The 15,482-nt window shown below is 47.1% G+C and overlaps 1 protein-coding gene across 1 annotated transcript; it reads left to right on the top strand.

The window, feature by feature from the left end:
- Positions 1-4,308: 4,308 nt before the first annotated feature.
- Positions 4,309-6,219, top strand: LOC119285746 (UDP-glycosyltransferase 73C4-like). The gene has a single exon (XM_037565081.1). It carries the CDS (start codon positions 4,401-4,403, stop codon positions 5,823-5,825), a length of 1,425 nt encoding a protein of 474 aa, XP_037420978.1. The 5' UTR covers positions 4,309-4,400; the 3' UTR covers positions 5,826-6,219.
- The last annotated feature ends 9,263 nt before the right edge of the window (positions 6,220-15,482 follow it).

The following is a 15,482-nucleotide window of genomic DNA, read 5'->3' as shown; positions in this document are numbered from 1 at the left end:
ATTCGGAAGTTACACACATGGTGATCATTTTTTATTGGCATCTATAGTAGTTCTAGTCGCACACATAGTTGTTTTCAGTTGGACACGATCATTGAAAAGTTGCACACACGGGGTTCATTTTTGATTGGCATCTATAGTAGTTCTAGTTGCACAAATAGTTGTTTTCAGTTGGACACGGTCATTGGAAAGTTGCACACACGGGATTCATTTTTGGTTGGCATCTATAGTAGTTCTAGTTGCACACATAGTTTTTTTCAGTTGGACATGGTCATTGGAAAGTTGCACACACGACGATCATTTTTTGTTGGCATCTATAGTAGTTCTAGTTGCACACATAGTTGTTTTCAGTTGGACACGGTCATTGGAAGTAGTTGGCAGGGGAAATAGAAGTAGTTGCACAAAATCTGCTAGGCAGTTGGCCAGGGCAACAGATAAAGTTGCACATCTCACTGACATGGTTTTGTTGAATGGTGAAAAAATGCACATCCGTAGACCATGAGGGTGCAGAAAAGTTGTCTACATGGAGTTGCACACTCTCGTCGGTATAGTCACACATGCATGGCCACAGAGTTGCACAATCTTATCGGCATAGTCGCACATGCATGACCATAGAGTTGCACAATATCGTTCGGATAGTCGCACATGAATTGCCGGGGGAGGTGCTCATGCCCGGCCGCGGAGTTGCGCACTCTCGTCGGTATAGTCACACATGCATGGCCACAGAGTTGCACAATCTCGTTCGCATAGTCACACATAAATTGTCGTGAGAGGTGCTCACGCATGGCTGCGGAGTTGCACACTCTCGTCGGCACAGTCGCACATACATGGCCATGGAGTTGCACAACCTCGTCCACATAGTCACACATGAGTTTTTATGGGAGGTGCTCATGCCCGGCCACGGAGTTGCACACTCTCGTCGGCATAGTCACATATGCATGGCCACACAGTTGCACAATATCGTCTGCATAGTCGCACATGAATTGCTATGGGAGGTGCCCACGTCCGACCACGGAGTTGCACACTCTTGTGTTCATAGTCGCACATGCGTGGCCGTGGAGTTGGGACATTCTTACAGGATAGTCCCTCAAACGCGGTTGTAGAGGCTCACATGCGCGATGACTACCAGGCATTTGGCCAGGGCACCGGGGCAGCAGATGAAATTGCACATTTTCAATTTTTAGAGAGTAGTATGGGGTGGTGTCACTAGTGAAAATTGCATGGCCTGGGCAACAAACGAAGTTGCACATCTCACTGGAAGGAGGCAATTTGTGGATGGAGGTACCATAGAGAAAAACTGCATGTCTACGGTGTACAAGAAAAGTTGCACATCCCTGTCAGGTAGTTGCACATCGACGGCTAGTCAGTTACACAAAACAGGGACAAAATTGCACACAAAAAAGTTTGTCAAAACATATCCATGCGGGATCTAGTTTCAAAGAGCACATCGCGAGGATTTCAGTGGTGAAAGCGAATCTTAATTTCGATATTTGGTTCAAAAGTTATGGCTTTTTTAAGAAACAAAAATTAAAAAGCAAACTAGATGGTCAACTCTCTTTAGTGTACAACGGACCACGTACTTACCTTTTTCATCGGCCGCTCCCAAACTCTACCTGGCGTTTTTAATCCTGAAATCTAAAAAGCGGCCGGCCACTAAATAGACAGAACGAGCGGCCGAACGCTCGCCGCTCGATCGACTCAGATCGTGCGGCCCGCAACGCCAGGTGTTACCTGGTCGGCGAGGCAGTCGCGAGCACCGCGCTACACGACAGACGTCCAATCTCTCCTCCTCCACCTTCTCCTCTTCAGCCACGCCCATCTTCCCCCGTCGTTCCCCTTCTCCATCCACCTGCCCCCGAGCAGCAGGGAGCATCGGCGCCTGCGCTGCGTCGCCATGGATGGCCCGCCCCGAGTAGCAGCCAGCAGCCAACGACGTGAGGCTGGGAGTTCCTCTCCTCCCCGGATCCCGGTGACGGCGAGATCCAGCAGATGTAGACCAACCGGCGGTTGTCGTCGCCACGGCACGCGGCCCTCCATGGGCTTGTGCTTCCGCTCGCCTGGCGACGTGGTTCCCAGTGACTTACCAAACGGCTGCTTCGATCTGTGCCCCGATGACATGCCTAGTGCCCCAAGAAGGTCGTATCTTCTCCTCATCCACTCCTTTTGCTCTCTTTCTCTCTCTTCTTCCCTGGCCTGATGCGATGATTTGCCCCCAACAAATCCATCAATTTTTCATGTTTCCTTGCCGGGAATGAATAGATTGGATGTGTTGGTTCGTTGCTGCAGGGACGTGCTGGAGTCCTCGTCCACTGCATCTAGTAATTACAGGCCGCAGCATGGGAAGATAGAGAATCTCTGCCAACATTTCTGCTCAGACTGCGTACAACTACAAAGTGTTGCAGTACCCAGATCAGAAGCCTCTGCATCCTGAAACGGCACCTTCGCCACTTGCAGATCCAGAACAAGTATTTACAGGGTAGTTTTAGTTGGCATCTATAGTAGTTTTAGTTGCACACATAGTTGTTTTTCGTTGGACATGATTATTGGAAAGTTGCACATACGGTGATCATTTTTGTTGGCATCTATAGTAGGTTTAATTTAATTGCACACATATTTGTTCTCAGTTAGATACGATCATTGGGAAGTTGCACACACAGCGATCATTTTTTGTTGGCATCTACAGTACTTCTAGATATTACGCACATAATTGTTCTCGGTTAGATACGGTCATTCGGAAGTTACATACACGGTGATCATTTTTTGTTGGCATCTATAGTAGTTCCAGTTGCACACATAGTTGTTTTCAGTTGGACATAATCATTGAAAAGTTGCACACACAAGGATTATTTTTGGTTGGCATCTATAGTAGTTCTAGTTGCGCACATAGTTGTTTTCAGTTGGACACGGTCATTGGAAAGTTGCACACACGACGATCATTTTTTGTTGGCATCTATAGTAGTTCTACTTGCACATATAGTTGTTTTCAGTTGGACACGGTCATTGGAAGTAGTTGGCAGGGGCAATAGAAGTAGTTGCACAGAATCTGCTAGGCAGCTGGCCAGGGCAACAGATAAAGTTGCACATCTCACTGACATGAATTTTGTTGAATGGTGAAAAAATGCACATCCATAGACCATGAGGGTGCAGAAAAGTTGTATACAGGTGAGATCTTTGAAACTAGATCCCGCATGGGTATATTTTGACGAATTTTTTTCGATGCCAACTTTGGAGCTATATAGTGCAACTCTATTACTGCATTGTGCAACTTTATTATTACACCGTGCAATTTTTTTCCAAAACTAATGTTTGGAGCTGCGCCTTCGTATGAGGTTACAACCTAGCAACCACGACAACTTTGATGTGCGACTAGTCTATTGCTTCGACGAAAGTCGATGTGCAACCTCCTCTTGTAATGTAGTCTAGTCGCACACACATTGATATTTAGTTGGCTTGTAATGTAGTCTAGTTGCACATACATTGATATTTAGTTGGCTTGTAATGTAGTCCAGTTGCACACACATTGATGTTTAGTTGGCAGAAAGACTAATTACACACGCATATGCTTAGTTGGCTTGTAATTTAGTCTAGTTGCACACACACTGATGTTTAGTTGGCAGGACACTAGTTGCACACACATATGCTCAGTTGGCGTGACAATTTAGTCTAGTTGCACACACATTGATGTTTAGTTGGCAGGACTTTTTTGGCACACACACATATGCTTAGTTGGCGCGGCAATCTAGTCTAGTTGCACACACATTGATGTTTAGTTGGCATGACTTTTTTGGCACACACATATGCTCAGTTGGCGCGGCAATCTAGTCTAGTTGCACACACATTGATGTTTAGTTGGCAGGAAGACTAGTTCGTCGAAACATCCCCATGCGGGATATAGTTTTGAAGAGCACGTCGCGAGGATTCCAGCGGTGAAAACGGATCTTAATTCCGACGCGCGGTTTGGAAGATATAGCTTTTTGAAAATTTTGAAAATCGAAACAAATGGATATGTGATCTGTTTTTTCCAACTGACTGTGACCGGTGTGAATGTATTAAATGCTAAAAGATACATGCGCTAGCGGACAAAAATTACACACATACATGTCTATTTTAAGCCAGCCGCTCGCGCATGTATGGCTGGCCACTCCATCGCGTTAATGGGCAGCCGGCCGCCCATTAAACGCTCTAAATATGCGGCAGTGACTAGACGTCTCGGACAGGGCCGGCCGCTAGCGAGCGGTACCTAGCGCCCGGCCGCCAGCTAGATTGGTCCCATCAATAATTGTACCTCCAGGCCATATTGACATCGACGTCGCAACCGCCACAAGCTTCAGCCTTCAGTTCAGTGCTGCTGCTACCCACTCGACTCCATTATTTCAGCAAACAAGAACAAACATATCGAGGAAATGGCCTCGACGGAGCACGGCGACAAGCTGCGGATCCTGATTGTGCCCTTCTTCGCCACCAGCCACATCGCCCCCCACACCGAGCTCGCTGTCCGCCTCGCCGCGGCCAGGCCGGGCGCCGTCGAGCCTACGGTGGCGGTCACCCCGGCCAACGTCTCGGTCGTTCGGTCCGCGCTCGACCGGCACGGCCACTCCGCAGCGAGCAACGCCGTCAGGATAGCCACCTACCCGTTCCCGGACGTGGATGGCCTCACGCCTGGCGTGGAGAACCTCTCCGCCGCCGGGGCCGACGCGTGGCGCATCGATGCCGCGGCCGTCGACGAGGGGCTGACGCGGCCCGCGCAGGAGGCTCTCATCAGAAAGCTGTCCCCTGACGCCCTCGTCACAGATGTCCACTTCTTCTGGAACTCCACCGTCGCCGATGAAGTCGGCGTGCCGTGCGTTACCTTCAGTGTCGTTGGCCTCTTCTCAAGGCTTGCCATGCGTCACCTCCGAGGCGCCGTCGAGAGCGACCCGGACTGCCAGGAGGTGATCGTCCCTGGGTTTCCAGGGCCGGAGATACGGATCCCGAGGACTGAACTGCCGGAGTTCTTAAGGTGCCAAGCGAAACACGACCGATTCGGAGGCCCGATCATGGCGGGGCAAGCCAGGTGCTTCGGCCTCGCCGTCAACATGTTCTTGGACCTGGAACGGCAGTACTGCGAGTCCTACACGCAAGGCCACGTGAAGCGCGCCTACTTCGTCGGCCCAGTGTCGCTGCCGTTGCCACCGGCCGGAGCCAGCGGCGGCGGCGAGGCGTCGTGCATCAGTTGGCTGGGCTCGATGCCAAGACACTCGGTGGTGTACGTATGCTTCGGCACCTACGCTTCGATCTCGAATGGTCAGCTCGGGGAGCTGGCTCTCGGATTGGAAGCCTCCGGCAAGCCGTTCTTGTGGGCGCTGAGGGCCGAGGGGTGGGCGCCGCCGGCGGGGTGGGAGGAGCGTGTCGGGAAGAGGGGGATGCTCGTCAGAGGGTGGGCTCCACAGACCGCGATCCTGGCCCATCCAGCCGTTGGGGCGTTCCTGACGCACTGCGGGTCGAGCTCGCTGCTTGAGGCGGCGGCGGCCGGCGTGCCGATGCTGACGTGGCCGCTGGTGTTCGACCAGTTCATCGAGGAGAGGCTGGTCACGGACGTTCTCAAGATTGGCGAGAGGGTGTGGGACGGGCCACGGAGCGCGAGGTACGAGGAGCAGCAGACGGTGCCGGCGGCCGCGGTGGCGCGGGCCGTGGCGAGGTTCTTGGAGCCCGGGGGAACAGGGGAGGCGGCAAGGGGCCGGGCGCAGGAGCTCGCCGTGAACGCTCACGCCGCTGTGGCGGAAGGCGGGTCGTCGTACAATGATCTGCACAGGCTTATCAGTGATCTGATGGAAACACGGAAGATCTAGCAGAACCCATCGAGCAGGTGACAAAAGTCGGCCAGGTTCTTCAGGGAGCTCGTGTCCAACGTGAGAGGAAGGAAGGGGAAGCAGTGAGATTGGTTTCCTTGGGCTCGTGTGTTCATGGCGTCTCCTGAATTTGTTTCATTCTGTCACCCCGATTGCCTGAAAAGCTCTGAAATAGATGCAACGGTGCAACATTTGATTTTGTAATCTAGGCGACATTTGCACAACATCCGCAGATTATGATAGGCGATGTTAGCCAATGGATGAAGGCAGTGGCGGATCTAGGATTTGAAGTCAGGGTAGTCCTTCCTTTTTTTTTGACATCTACGATATATGAATGTTCTTAACTAATTAATAATCCCACATAGAAATCATGTATGCTTATATCTTCATAGCATATCTACGAAAGCAGTGTCCATGGTCCTCTTCATTCTTCAATAATTTTGCAATAATAACTTTCTTTTATCAAACATAATGACATAGTTGAACACAAATGATGTGCAAAATTATTTGTACTATATGGTTGTCGATTCATGTTCTGGACAGTGGATAGCACAACAAAGAACAAACTCTAAATCAATTGGAGATTTGGCAATGGGCGACCTCAAATCTGACGACCACCAGAGTGCTGGAGACCTGAGATGTACTCCGAGCGCCGGGAGGCCAGGGGCAAGGCCACAGCCCGCAGGGGTGGGGTGGGGAGGCTCGTGGGTGTAATCCCTGAAGCATTTTCGCGTCCATTTGTCATTCTGCACGGCGGTTTTTATGGTCATAGTCTGGAGAGTGCACTGCTTGAAGAGGTCCGGGTAAAGCTCTTTGAAGCTCTGCCGGTGTATCCAGGGGTCTGTCCTAAATTTTGAAAGGAATTTTTCTATTTGGACCATAGCTCTAATGACGAAGGAAGCACAGTTGTTCGATGGCACCTTGAATTCTGACAACTATCGGCACACCAAAACATTACCCAGGCTCATTCAGCACCTCAGTTATCCCTGCTACTCGAACTCTGATTCATAATGCGTCTTATTCCCAAGAGATCACGCTTAGGCCGTTCCAACATCACATTTTATTCTTCACCGTTACCTTCTGAATCACTTCTCAACATCATCCACCGGAATGCTTCAGTTTGACTACAAGATGTTGGAATACATGAAGGTCAGGGTAAGTATTTATAAAAAGTCAGCAGAGCCATACATGTGTAACAACTCGAGAGTTATTATAAGCTAAAGTTTGGAAAATTCGAATCTGAGCCCGAGCTCATCTGCACCTGCGCTCACGAAAAAAATCAAAATAAATACTAGAAAAAATCAAAAAAATTCATAAAAATATGCACTGTTCATATACTGTTCTGGTCTGATTTGTCTTTTTTGCTGAGAGTTGCATAGAAGTCCAAATGTTTTGAAAATTGGAGCGTACCTCACGCATCAAATTGTCTACCATCCAAAAAAAATTTGGAATTTTTTGAATTTTTCTGTATTTTTTACGAATTTTTTTTCGACCGGGTGCAGATGCACCCGGGCACCGAAACGCCGCTCTCAGTTTGGAAAATTCGAATCTGAGCCCGAGCTCATCTGCACCTGCGCTCACGAAAAAAATCAAAATAAATACTAGAAAAAATCAAAAAAAATCATAAAAAAATTGGGTGATAGACAATTTGATGCGTGAGATACGCTCCAATTTTCAAAACATTTGGACTTCTGTGCAGCTCTCAGCAAAAAAGACAAATCGAGGGCCTGTAAAAATATGCATTGTTCAGGTCTGATTTGTCTTTTTTGCTGAGAGTTGCATAGAAGTCCAAATGTTTTGAAAATTGAAGCGTACCTCACGCATCAAATTGTCTACCATCCAAATTTTTTTTGGAATTTTTCTGGATTTTTTACGAATTTTTTTTCGACCGGGTGCAGATGCACCCGGGCACCGAAATGCCGCTCTCTTAAAGTTTCACCAATTAACCTGCTCTGAAAATATTGCATTTGGTTTCTCTGAACACATAGTAGGAATACATGGCATGTCGCCTTTACTGCTCCACATGCTTGAGTTTATACAAGAAACTAGGCCCGTGTTACACAACCACAGAAAAGTGACACATACGTTTGATGAGAAGCCGTTTGGCGTCTGGACAATTGTTTTGCAAACTACTGCTGCTTGCTCCATTAGCTTCCCACTATGCATTTCTCTCGCTTTGGTTTAAATAACTAATTTTTAATCACAAATTTTATTGATTTAAACAATGGGAATACAATCGTTTTTGTACACGGTATAACGGGAACAGGGATGAATCTACTAGACATGCTTTAACAGGCTTGAGCCTGCCCTCCAACAGGAGTAATTTCTTTTTTATTACCAACGATCAGGCCAGCGCAGCAAATCGGCCGCTTCCCAGCCCATCTCAATGACATAATTAGAGTTGAGCCTACCCTCCATTTAATCCATAGATTCGCCACTGCCGGGAACAATGAATGAAACTAAGTCAGAGACATCTTCTCCTACTCTTGCAAGCTTGCTTCGCACATAGATGTGTCATCTCATTAGTTTCCCACCCAACATGATCTCATAAAGGATATGCGAAGTTTTCGAACCCTCATGCTTTGCCAGGTTTCACAGTTGGATCACTCTACTAACTCATAAACCAGCCAAACACCAACACACACAACCATTGCTTCACCAAAGAACTGGCACCAAATACTCATGTGCTTCCTAAAGGGGTAGTATTTTGCTAGGTTTCCTAAAGTGGTAGTTTTCGTCAAGGTTGGTAGTTTTGTGTAAATACTCCACCCCCTCCTATGGCCAAGTCCTATGGTTGTTAGAGCCCCAGGGGGCAAGGGAGGCGGCGAGGGGCTGAGCACAGGAGCTCGCTGTGAAGGCTCACGCCGCCGTGGCGGAAGGTCATCGTACAATGATATGCACATGCTTATCAACAATCTGATGGAAACACGGGAGATCTAGCTTGACCGATCAAGTTGAGGTATCCACAGTCGTTGGGGAGATCTAGTATCCCACATTTGAATGGGTTGTGTGTAAAATTCGAGCTGTTGCTAATGGCGCCATGCCACAAACTATGAAAATCACACGAGTGATGCACTGACGCTGGCAGAGCAAACTGGACAACATTTGTGATCTACATATATTATTTGCACGCCACATTTCTTCTATCGTGCCAATCACCTGAAACTCTGAATGGTTGCGGTGCTGCTGCAACATGTGATTTTGTAATTCACGCCGCATTTGCATAACATCTTCAGAACATGATAGGCAATGTTAACCAATGGGTAATGAAAGTTCCGTGTGCCGGCAAATGGCAAAAATCAGTTGTTATAAAGTTTGAGATTATAACACTCATAAGTATACCTCTTCGCCGTTGGCTCATCGTGGCCACCATTTCTTAAGTATTCAGAACTGAGTTAAAGAAAAAGTTGCTAGTAGGAGCACCTGCTACATAGCCGTACAAACTAAGTTGTGTTCTGATATTTCTTTCAAAATGTGATATAGTTGTTGGGATGATCTATTTCTTGATAGTTATTGTCAAACATGATATTTAGCACAAATGTATATAGGCTTGATCTCTAGCACAAATTATAACTTGTTGAATTGGGAAATAAGAAGTGGAACAATGACTTGGTGAAGAAATTGCATCAGAAAGGAGAATGCACATTTTAATTGCTATTTCTCCTAATAGGCTCACCTAGCCGAGGACAAACAAGGTCATAAAAATCATCATTTTTAAAAGTTATGCCATTGTCTCTGACCTATCGAGACGAAACGAGCAGACCAAATTCATCATTTGCTTAAAAGGTCTTATAGGTCTTACCTACTTGAGAACCAAGCTCATAACTAAGGAATTCCTAGCGATTGACCTAGCAAAGAACCAATGACCTCATGTCACTACACCTACCACTTGCCTAAGTCTTTTGTAAGGGGCAAGCCTTCACTGAGCCAAAGATGAATAGCTTCTCTGCAGTGATATTATGTGTTTGTAGTTCGTTTATTATTGAGTGGTTTCTGCACAATAGGGGTTTGAAATTTAAGGTGTGGGCATAGGAGGCAGTAGGAACTAAGGATGATTAATGGATAAGTAGAACTGCAACATGCATTATCCACTGCACACATCGAGATATTCCCTCCTACCTTGGACGTCTTGTCCACCAAGCTCTCATATTGTTTCATTGAGTGGGTAATAGAATCTTATGATGCTTGTTTGGGATGGAATGAGGGCCAGAGGAGGTTGGTTTGCATCAGCATCACCAGTTTCAACAAGAGAGGGCTGACGCAGTTGGTCGATAGACCAGAAGGGCAAAATAAATAACTTAGAAATGGTACTTGGAAGGCAATGTTTAACATTCTCTTTCTGGATTATTTTGTTTAGGTCCTAGGTTTGCAAATATCACTGGATATTTGAGAAACTAAAGAAATGTTTCAATTTTTTCATGTAATTTTGAAGTCTGTTGTTTAAAATCTTAGCAGCAAAACTAACCGGGCCCTTTGGACATGCAACTGCAAGTGTTGCCCCTCGATTGCAACTTGCAGGTGGTGGAGGGTGGGTGATGCGGAAGCAACGTTGCCGGGAACGAGAGGGGTGGGAGGGGGCGTTGCATGTTTCGCCAGTAGACACACAACAACAAGTGTTGGCCCCGACTGCAACAACACACCTTCAAAGCGACTGCCACTCGGTTTGTTTGGGTGCGAGCGATTGCAGAAGTGTCATTTTGTCGGGGCGTGAGCAGTTGCATGTCCACAACTAGACATGCAACTGCAAATGTTGCATTCACAACTACACGCCCTCAACGTGACCGCGACCGTGACAACAAAACACGAGATTCTAGTACTTTCTCATTATGTTTTCTTTTGACCCAGTATGCTTCCTTTTTGTGATTTTTTCTTCCATTCTTTTGTATTCTTCTTCTATTTTTTGTCCAAATGTGTGTGTGTAAATATAGTCTACTTTTTCTTTCGGGTGATTCAGAGAAAAAAACACAAGACAAAGTAAAGCACACTAGCTAGGAGAAATTCTTTTTTTTAAATGTTCAAATACAAAGTAAAAAAACTCAAAAGCTCTGTCCAACAGACAAAGGCTGCATCAATAGACAAACAAAAACAACACACCTATAAAAAATATGCACGAGAAACGAAAATAAGAAGAAAAAAATGATGGAGAGGTAAAAGGAACCACACAAATGAGTTGATTTCACTTAGATCTGCACATAACAAAGTCTAGTCAGATAAGCATTTGACGGACCCATATAATTTTTGTGCAACATATAGTTCTCTTTTATTTTTTGCGGGGTCACATGTACTATCTCTCAAAGTACTCTCCTTTGGTCCCTCCTTTGGTGTGAGGCTACCCCGACTCCGCATCCCTCTCTCGAGGCGACACGTGGGGCACCCTAAATCCCTGCCGTCGGCCTCCTTCGTCCCTTCCCCCCTCCCCCCTGGCGCGGCTGCCCTCCTCTCTGGCCATGGTGCGGTGCTTTCGACGGGTGCTCTTGGCAGTGAGGTGCTGCGATGGTCCAATGGAGGTTCGTCGTGATGGCGACAGCGGTGGTGTGTGCCGCGTTCGGTGATGGTGTCTGTGGTCGCGGCGGACTGTTGCTTGGTCCCGTCCTGGTCCGACACGATCTGGATCTGCACCTGGCCGATCAGGCCTTGGTTGCTGCAGCCAATAGGCCGGGTGGCGTCGCGCCTCCACGGGCGTTGGGCACCGTGGTGGTACAGGCAACTTGTGGTGGTTTGGCGTGGTGCGGGACGGTACACGGCAGGACGCGTGGTGGAGCGGGTGTCTGGCAAGGGAAAGCGGCGGTGGGGCGGCACGGACTGGCGTGCTCTGGAGGCGACGGCGCGAGTTGCAGGTCAGGTGGGCCGCAACACTATGCTGGCTCGACTAGGATAGAGTTCCTGGCGAGCAACGAGTGGTCGGTTACTCCGTGTCTATGCAGCGAGCAGCAGTCCCGGTGGTGACCACATGAGAGTTATCCGTGGCTTGGTGCTGGGTCGTCGCAAGGTTGTCCCTTGGTCTAGGTGACAGTCGTCACGGGCGGTCCTAGCCCTTGCTGGAGTGGTTGGTGGATGTTATTCCTTTGTCGGGTTGTTGCGGTTGGTTGGGCCAAGTTCCTCTCTGCCATGTAGTTTGCCGACGGCCCTCGGCCGGCGGCTACGATGGCGTGGTGCTGAAGTGGCGGTGGTACAAAGGAACGTGGACGGTGCTAGCCAATAACCGCGAGGTGTGGAGGTGTGCGGAACTCGGATGAAAATCTTGCACGGCTTTTGCCTAGCCGGCGGCGATGGCGCCCGTGGGTGTCATACCCCTCCTTGGAGGCGTCGCCGAGGGAAATTCAACATTTTCATCCCTCGCTTGGAGTTGGAGGTTGTCTCCGGGAGAAAGCCTCGATTTGGTGTTGAATCGGCACAATGGCGGTGTCCTCGACGTCGTTCTGCTATCGGGAGCATTCTGTTTGGAGCCACGGCTTGGTTCCTCGTTACTCTCCTCCGGTGTTCACCGCGGTCCTATATTGATCCTCGACGGCGTAATGTACGCCCGTCGCCAGTGTGTCCATGACGGTGTATTCCTCGGAGTTGATCAAGTCCTGTCATCCACTCGCCACCTCCTCTCAAGCATTCAGGGTGGATGGTGCATCGACGAGCGAAGTTTTGTGGAAGCTGGTGGTCTTCAGAGGTGTCTGACGTTGGTTGATACGCAGTGTTGTGCTCAGTTAGAACAAGCTCTTCTGCTATGTAGTTTTTGTTTGGTCGTTAGTGGTTGTCTTCGGAATTGCTTGGGTGTGGTGTTCGTGCTACGTTCGTTGTTCACAACGAGGGATAGTGTTCTTTGTATTTACTAGTAAATGTGTACGTGCAATGCACGTTGATATTAGGTAATATATTAATTACACTTAAATATTAGGTAGGATATTATTTGAGTATTAACTATGTGATTAGCATTGACATTAATATTTGGTATGATTTTAACTGCACACTAAACGTGTTGAGCGCTCATCATTGAAGTAGTTTGAGTCGCTGGATTGACCGGATTTAATGATCGGGATTTGTTGGATCTACTTCTTTGAATTTTTTTATATTGATATAGATAATTTTGCGTTCTACGAAGCTATGATACGTCTAGACGTACTCTGAAAAAAAAGTACTGTCTGATTTGCCCATGCAATCTTGTCCCCTTTTGCATGTTGCGTGTCAACCGTTGGTGTATGTAATTCCACGATGCACGTGAACAAAGAGCTTGAGTGACTGTGCACCAAAGGCCCTGTTTGGATACTCTAACTCAGTTAAAGGTTAGCATTAGATTTTAACCCTGAACTAATTCTAATCAAAGAGGTGTTTGGATGGAAGGGTTAGATGAAGCGTGAATACGGCGAGGCGTCTTCACAGGCGGTGCGAGAGGGAGGAAGGGAGAAGAGGAGAAGCTTCGAGGAAGTAGAGAGGGATCTGCTGCGGGGAGAGCGAGAGAAAAAAATATTTTTTAATGACCCCAAGAAGAACTAACCCAAATAAACACCTCTTGTATGGGTTAGTTTTTTTAGATGGGTTAGATGCATCTAACCCAAACTAATCCTTCTGTTTGGATCTTTTTGGGTTAGATGAGTTCAAACTAACCCAAACTAACTCTAACCCATTGATCCAGGGCCAAAGTATTTTATATCTCGAGCTTATTGCTGGGGCCTCCATCGCCGCTCAAACAGTCAAGCATTCATGTGCTAGCAGCGTGCATCGATGCGCTTCAGTTCAGTGCTACCGCTACCCAAATTGACTCCATTATTTTACAGGTACCGGAGTAGTTGGGATTTGCATTTTTGCTCAAATCCTTGGGTGCAAGATTAGTGAGTTTCCTATTAAATATTTGGGAGCCCCCTCCATCACAGAAAGCTTAAAAAGTGTGAGCTCTAACCTACTATTGATAAAATTATCAAAAGAGGAGCGGGGTGGAGAGGGAGATTACTGTCTTCTGGCAAGAGACTCACATTAGTGAAGACCCGCCTTTCTACTATTCCTAGTTATCTTATGGGGATTATTAAATTTCCAAAGTGGGCTATAAAGCTAATTAACTCCCAACTAGCTCACTGCTTTTGGGATGACTATGAGGGTCATCATAAATATCACTTGGCTGCCTGGGGCAATGTGACCCTACAAAAGCAGCATGGAGGTCTAGGCATCCCTAACATTGCGGACATGAATTTATGCCTCTTAGCTTCCTGGATTAAGAGATATTTCCAGGATGAGGGCAAGATTTGGAAGCAAGTAATTGATGCCAAATATAGAACTCGCATCCCTAACATTTTTACCTGTTCTAGTAATGGTGCTTCCGCCTTCTGGAAAGGGATCCTGTGGGCTGTTAAAGCCACTAAAATGGGATATTCTTGGATAGTGGGTAATGGCAATAGCATTAGATTCTGGGAAGATCAATGGATTGGGCATACCACCCTTGCTACCCAGTATTGGGAGTTATATAGTATTGCCAATGATCATGATGCTTCCATTAGTGAAGTATGGGATGGCACTAACCTGAAAATTACTTTTAGGAGGTGTTTTGACCAAAAAATGCTAGCCATTTGGCATGATCTATTTAGTCGCATTCGTGATGTTGTTCTGGAGGATAAGGAGGATACCATCCTCTGGAACTATGAAGCTAAAGGAGTTTATACTGTTAAATCTTTATACAACATTATTAATTTTAGGGGGATTCAGCCGGGTAACTTAACAGTTATTTGGAAAATAAATGTCCCCCTGAGGATTCGGATTTTTCTTTGGTTTATGGCCAAAAACAAACTGTTAACAAGAGATAATCTGCAAAAAAGACAGCAGGTAGAGGATGTTATCTGTCTTTTCTGTGGTGAATCTGAATCTGTAGATCATTTATTTTTTAACTGTGTCGTTGCGATAGAACTGTGGAGAGTGATCTCTGATATATCCAAGAAGCGAGCTGGAATGTCCGTTCAAGACATAATGGCCTGGTGGTTTAATAACAAAAATCACCCAGCGGACTGCATGTTACATTCTGCTGTCCTATGGTCGCTATGGAAATATCGTAATGACATTTGTTTCAATCATGTACCCTGGCTTGGGATGCAGGTTCTGTGAAGGAAAACTGCTTGTACTCTCGGCAGTTGGATGGTTCGATGCTCTGGCCCTGTCAAAGAAAGGGTGATGTACTTGGTGAGAAATCTGAAACAGAAAGCGCGAGCCCCTCCACTTCTTATGTGGCCAGACCCTGGTTAGGCCTGAGGCAATGCTCGGAGGTGCTACTTAAATCGTGAAGATCTCGAGATCCAGTGACTATGTTCTTTGCTGGTTGCCGGGGGTTGGTTGTTAGTTCCTTCTGAGACTAGCGTTTATCTCTTTTAGCTCTAGTTGCTTTAGTGGCTTGAGTTTCACAAATTCTGCCCTTTTTGAGGCTCTATTATTTGAATTTGCTGGGGCAGCGTGTGTGCTGTTTATCCCCTCGCGTGCTTGTAACGAATATATTGGTGGTTCTGGGTTTCATTTGGTAATACAAATGGAGCCGGGCCGAAAAGCCCTTTCCCTCTAAAAAAAATAGTTGGGATTCGCGTCTCCTTTGGCATCGACGTCGCAAACCACGAGCTTCAGTTCCGTGCTAATGCTACAAAAGCTGACGCCACCATTCCAATTTCAGGAGCACTCCAAAGCAGCATCAAGAAA

Source organism: Triticum dicoccoides, chromosome 1A (assembly GCF_002162155.2).
Source record: "Triticum dicoccoides isolate Atlit2015 ecotype Zavitan chromosome 1A, WEW_v2.0, whole genome shotgun sequence".
Taxonomy (NCBI): domain Eukaryota; kingdom Viridiplantae; phylum Streptophyta; class Magnoliopsida; order Poales; family Poaceae; genus Triticum; species Triticum dicoccoides.
This window is presented reverse-complemented; position numbering and strand designations above follow the sequence as displayed.

Coding starts and splice junctions, on each gene's coding strand:
- LOC119285746 (XM_037565081.1), top strand. CDS start 4,401: ATGGCCTCGACGGAGCACGGCGACAAGCTGCGGATCCTGATTGTGCCC.